General features: G+C 48.5%; 1 protein-coding gene across 3 annotated transcripts in view; it reads left to right on the forward strand.

The window, feature by feature from the left end:
- Positions 1–6,426, forward strand: part of ncbp3 (nuclear cap binding subunit 3) — a 16,341-nt gene extending 9,915 nt beyond the window's left edge. For all 3 annotated transcript variants that reach the window (XM_080867893.1, XM_080867892.1, XM_080867894.1), the window contains 4 exons: positions 1,561–1,873; positions 4,626–4,774; positions 4,846–5,016; positions 5,093–6,426. In XM_080867893.1, the coding sequence (XP_080724019.1) occupies positions 1,561–1,873; positions 4,626–4,774; positions 4,846–5,016; positions 5,093–5,454 (995 nt within the window). In that variant the 3' untranslated portion in view covers positions 5,455–6,426. The remainder of the gene's footprint in view (positions 1–1,560; positions 1,874–4,625; positions 4,775–4,845; positions 5,017–5,092) is intronic.
- The last annotated feature ends 53 nt before the right edge of the window (positions 6,427–6,479 follow it).

Here is a 6,479-nt window from a genome sequence, read left to right on the forward strand (position 1 = left end):
GGCGTTTTCTCCCGTCGGCCGTAAATTTTCGTGGTCGGCCGTTAACAGTGACACGCGGCTCGTGTCTGTCTGTACCCTCGTCATCCACGCCACGATGACCTCACAGCACCTTGGCTCCCAAAGGGAGAGAGGAGCCTCTGGGCGGTGGATAAATGTCAGAGCTGTAGACTAACTTTCTGCCACGGCGGCACAAACGTTTTAACCGCACCACAGTTTCACACGTGCACTTTTTGGGGGCAAGTTTGTGTCCACACAGACGATATCGATTTGTAAATGATTCACTAACAAGCTTGTGCTTAAAGTGCGTTGACGCTCTTTGGTGATATTGTAGACAATGTTAAACTTAATCATCACATCGGCTCCTCTGACGACCTGTTTGCTGCTGAAAGGGGGGGGAGGGGACACGTGGGCATTTATCGCAGCATATAATGTGTTTCTGCTGCTTTTTCAGCGCTCGGAGGCTGATGGCTCCGTGTCAGAGCTGGCTGTGAACTTCAGACGGATCAGGCCTTAACTTAACAAAAATGTTATCAGTCGTTCTTTTCATCTTCTCTTGTTACCCACAGCTTCATCCACTCTGTCGGGCCTACGCTGCTCACCCGGGCTGGGTACCATCACTACTCGACTGGATTCAGTTTTGTCTCACAGTCAGAAATATTGTAATTCTGATCATTTATCAGTACTGATACTGTGAGACTTGAGCATCACAGCAGAGGATAAAACAGAAAAACATGAAGCAGATTTTTCTGGCCTGGATTTTATAGCAGAGAAACTTAAAATGTTCTGCAGTTTTGCATCATTTTAAAACGTTTACATTTCTTCAGTGTTGAACAGCAGAAATGAGGCTTTCTTGTCCGAGGAGCAGACTGATGGGTGAATGAATAATGCAGAAAACTGAGATCAGAGAGAGAGCTGTGCAGGAAGTGTGCTTTTGATCGTGCTGGAAGCAAAACAGCAAAAGTCAGAGTGAATTAATGACGATGTTGATCAAATCTGAAGCGTAGTTTGCTGCTTCTTTTGCTGCTGGTTCAGTGAGTTTTGGTCGGAGAGAAACAAAACCTGCAGCTCAGAATCGGCGCAAAAAAGACGTAAACACAGAGCGGGCCCGACGGCGTGTCCGTGTACGATGAGAAAGCCGACAGCTCTGTGTTTGTGTGGAGTTTGTGTATCTGCTCTTATTTACCGTTTGTTGAAATAGTTTTGTGAGCTTTAACCTGAGATTTCGGCGTTTCTGACAAAATACATTTAAAAGTCGATTCAGGATTTAATGACTCGATATGGCTTTATTCAGCTCCTCGCCTCCCTCTGTCCACCTGCACTTTAGAACCACAGCCAATCACAGAGGTCCCGCCCCTGACGTTCACTGATTGGGACACACAATAGGGGCATGTGTTAGTTGTTGACCACACGGAGACTTTGAGAGTTGCTGAGACTTTTTTTTCTTTTTTACTGGAACAGCTGTTTTTCTTAGTCGCACCATTGAAACGATTGGTCTCTAGAGCCCTAAATGTGGTTTTCTTCTGCTTCATGCTAACGTTTTCATGACTTCTGTGCTTTCAGCGGATCTCGTCAACCTGCCCGAGGAGCCCATCAAGGAAGAAGAGGAGGAGGAGGAGGAAGAAGACGGCGACGAGGACATGGACTCTGACGACAGGGTGGTGGAGTACAGGGAGAGGGGGGACAGGGGCGGTGGCTCACGCTCACTGGGGGCGGGGCTCCACAGCCAGACGGACCGCTCTCCGTCTCCGTGGTCCGAGTCGGACGAGATGGACTACGACCTGGAGCTGAAGATGATCTCCACGCCGTCGCCGAAGAAGAGCAAGAAGATGACGATGTATGCCGACGAGCTGGAGACGCACCTGAAGAGCATCCGGTCAGAGTTGCTCACCTGTGTGTGTGTGTGTGTGTGTGTGTGTGTGTGTGTGTGTGTGTGTGTTATTTTCTATTCAGTTTTATTTTTACAACAACAGTCGCCTCAAGGCGCTCCTACAATAATACATACAGAGAAAAGCCCAACAATCATATGACCCCCTATGAGCAGCACTTTGGCGACAGTGGGAAGGAAAAACTCCCTTTTAACAGGAAGAAACGTCCGGCAGAACCAGGCTCAGGGAGGGGCGGGGCCATCTGCTGTGATTGGTTGGTTACAAAAGACATGCTGCAGACTGAGTGTGTGTGTCTGTGTGTGTGTGCACGCCTCTCAGTGAGGCTGAGCATTAAATTAAAATGGAAAGAGCCATCATGTTTGCTCACAGCTTTTATTTTGAAAATCAGGGGTGCCGCAGTGTTCCTGCTTCCTTCAAATACCAGAACCTTGTTTTTACGTCTGAGTGGGCGGCCTCACAGGAAGTGACATCATAGAAAAATCAGGCATTCTGCAGTTTTGGGTGATGATGGTGGGAAGTGGGCGGATCCCGAGTTAAACTTTATTTAACTTTGAAGCGAGTGAGAACGATTGGCTGGTCACCAACCAGCAACTGTAAAACAACCACTACCACATACTACTTCCTGTGTGGGCGGATCTTTAGTCTCCAGGCTGTTGCTGTGAGTACTGACAGTTACTGTGTCCCAAAACCTAAGCTGCATCCTCCGGAGGACCGAGAAGGCCGGAAGTAAACAGCTCTGAAACTGGACGGTCTCGCCTTCAGATCTGCGTCAGCGCTGTCTCGGTGGAGTTTAATAAACTCGTCCGTCTGCTCCTTGCTGTCTAAAATGTAACAGGACACTGGAGTAAACTCGACCATCTGTTTAATCAGTTTTCTGTTTGACGTTTATTCAGCTGTGTGAAAACCACCCGGGGGATTAATAAAGTTTTATTTTATCTAATAACTTTAATCTGAGCCAAACCGATTTACTCACGAACAAATAAAACAAAAAGCCAAACAATAACATTTTTAGGTTGTCTAATAGGGCTGCCACGATTAGTCGACTAGTCACGATTACGTCGACTATCAAAATCGTCGACGACTGATTTAATAGTCGACGCGTCATTTGAAGCTTTGTAAGATCACAAAAGACGCAGGAATAAGTAGCAGGATTTAAGAGTGTAATAACGGACTGAAACAGAAGATGGCAGCACTGCATGTACAAGGATGCCAGCTGCCGTTAAACCCAGAAGAAGAAGAAGCTGTGTCCCAGAATTCATAGTGCGGCCCAGCTCAGTTTCCAACAATGGCGGCAGCTAGTTAGTTTTAATGTTACTCTTATTATTCTTTCTGGGTCACAAAATAAACGTTTAACATATTTTTAGGCGAGAATGTAGCTGTGCAAACCTCAAATATCTGCTCAGTTTATCAGGACACCACATATTTTCAAAAGCGCTCCGACGTTTTCGGAGACGTCTGTTACCCACTAGCTCGATAGCGAGCCGGGGGCTAGGCTAACTAGAGCCGTGAGAACACCGGACTCCCGGCTAATCGTTTTCAAACCCACCGCCGTCTTTCGCTACTCAGGTTAAACATGATATATAAGTCACTTAGATAACTTAAAACTGTAATTGTTTGGCTTTTTTTAGTATTTTATTTGTTCCTGAGTAAATCGGTTTGGTTGAGATTAAAGTTATAGTTTTTACACAGCTGAATAAACATCAAGCAGACAGCTGATTATCAGAAGTGTGAGATGCTCCAGAATTTACTCCGGTGTCCTGTTATATTTTAGATAGCAAGGAGTTTATTAAACTTCACCGAAACAATCTGCAAATGTCATTAACATTTAATAAACTATCATCTTGTCTTTATTTTTAGTTAGCACCTGAAACACTTAAAGCTGTAAGCTAATGATAGTTATATAAGAGCAGATGCTGCTGGTGCAATAAGCTGTATGGATGATGATCTGATTAGTGACTAATCGCAAAAATAATCGCTGACTAGTCGACTATCATTGTCTAAGTAACTTATATATTACATTTAAACTGAGTAGCGAAAGACCGCGGTGGTCTGTAAAGTGTCTGGTGTAAATACTGTTATGTTTTCTTTATTTACTGTGCTAAGTTCCTTCCTTTTACTTTATATCTTATACTTTTACTACGGTTATTTATTACTGTGCTGCTTCTTGTTTTATTGCTGCTGTGAGCTACCAAACAAATTTTGTTGTATAACTACAATGACAATAAACTTCTTCTTTGTCTCTTTATCTTATCTGAAAACGATGTGCCGGGAGTTTGCCGTTCTCGCCCCGGCTCGCTGGTGGGTAACAGATGTCTCCGAAAACGTCGAAGCACTTTTGCAAATATGTGGTGTCTTGATAAACCGAGCAGATATTTGAGGTTTGCACAGCCACATTCTCGCCTGGACATATGTTAAAAGTTTATTTTGTGACCCAGAAAGAATAATAAGAGTAATATTAAAACTTAGTTGCAGTAAAGGACCTACCCGACCCATCCTTCAAATTCGGGGAAATGGAGGAGGCATTTTGGGATATATTTGGAGGAGTCTACGCCGCGTTGCTGTGATGTAATCGGCCTACAAATGCGGCCTCAGGAGGATGCAGCCTAGGTTGTGGGACACAGCTAGTGAATGCATGAAAGATTTTCTTCTGCTCTGATCATTAAACCTGCAGGAATGTTTCGCCGCCGCGCTCACACACGTTTGCTTTGCGTTTAACTCTGCCTGTGTCGCACCGTTCAGGAACAGGATCGGAACGTCGGGATCACAGAGCAGGACCAAAGCCTCGTCGCCCTCTAAGGTGACGGACGTGCGGCAGCTGCTGGAGGAGAAGCGGCAGGGCCACTCTCAGCACAGCCAGCCCCCTCCGGTGGTCAGCGGCGGGAAGACAGGTGAGCGGTTTAAATCCAGGTGCTTGCTGTGCTGCCGTGAGGCGGGCCTCTGACTCTGACGCTCTCCGCAGACGTACGGCAGCGGCTCGGGAAAAGACGCTACTCTCCAGACAGACGCCGCTCCCCCTCGCCGCTGTCCCCGAGAGACACTCCCCTAGCCAGAGATGTGCATCGCAGACTGGGCGTGGCCAGTCAGGACAGCAGAGGCCACTGCTCAAACTCATCCACAGACAGGAAGACGGGTACGGAGGCGACGCCAACCTCTGTCGTCTTCTTTCTTTGCTGTGTGGCGTTTGTAACGCTCTCTCTCGTCTGCAGGCGGGCTGTGGAGCAGACTCGGCTCCAGCGACGACGACGGCAGCAGCGCTGCCGCCAGACGTCACGACAGGTCAAGCGGCCGCTCGGCGGGGCTGTTCTCCTCTTCCTCATCGGGCCGGGATGGCGGTGGCAGCAGTAGAAGCGAGAGGAGGCGTGGTGACGGAGAGGGGGACAAGGAGGAGGAGGACGACGACAGGCGCGGGGACGAGGAGGACGACTCGACGCTGCAGAGGATGTGGGGCGCCATGATCAAACAGAAGCAGGAGCGTCTCACCCACAAGATGAAGAAGAGTCGGCTGGACAACCTGCCCTCGCTGCAGATCGAGATCAGCCGCGACAGCAGCGACGAGTCCGACGCCTGAACCACACGAGGAGGAGGGGGCGGAGCAGTATTTCCTCTGATGGACGACCCGGGTGAGTTGGGGAACGGGGCCGGGCGGCGAGCTTCTCCCTTTGAAAACACCTGAAATAATGACTCGTAAATATCAACAAAAACATTTCATAAACCTTCTCCAGGGAGCCGCAGTCCACCTCGACTGCTCCCTGAAGCTCCGCCCACCTTTAATTTCAACTTCCTGCAGTGTGCGCCCTCCTCACTTCCTGTCTGAAGCGAGGTGAAGTTGCAAATTGTCACTTTATCATCCAGATCAGTGACAGTTGTTTGGGGGCGTGGCCTCTAATCACCTGCTGCAGGTGAGGCAGAATAGAGCCAAAGGAAGCGATCCGTCCCCTGAAGTCGTATCGCCCAGTACTGAGGGGTCAGTCGGGTTGTGAGGTCATTTCCTGCCTCGGCGTTCCGGAGTTTGTTCACTCGGCTGTGGATCTGAGGACATTTCAGAGGAAGTCCTGCGAAGTTCGGTGCTAATTATGAGCAGAGGGCGAAGCTTTGGTTCCCGCGGCCTCCTCTCCTCCTGCCTGTGGTGTTCTGTCAGGATGTGGCAAAGCATCATGGGAAACTCTCCGCTCACCTGCTGCTGCTCTTCTTGTCACCATTCTCGCTCGCCACCATTCCTCAGCTTTTCCCCGTATGACTGCAGCTCAGACAGTGAAGTGACTCCGCCTCCAGCGTGTGGTGTAGGCGTGGTGTTAGCGCTGGCAGGACTGGGGCGTCCGCTGTGGGACATTTTCCTACTTTTTGTCTCTTTATTATTATTTTTTTCTTCTAAACACCTTGTTGATGACCCGGATGTGTGTGCGAGTGCGAGTCCATCGACTGTTCCTGTGACGTCACATGATGTGTTGTTTTTAAATGAAGCCTTTGGGTCCACGTGCAGGTGACACCACACTGCTGCTCCTGAGATGAGATCATTATTAAAGTACCGGCTGATGTTTTATTCCACACGTGTCGAGTCTTCTTCCTGTAACCCTGACCACAGATACCTGCACA

This window comes from Rhamphochromis sp. 'chilingali', assembly GCF_963969265.1.
Source record: "Rhamphochromis sp. 'chilingali' genome assembly, chromosome: 19".
Classification (NCBI taxonomy): Eukaryota; Metazoa; Chordata; class Actinopteri; order Cichliformes; family Cichlidae; genus Rhamphochromis; species Rhamphochromis sp. 'chilingali'.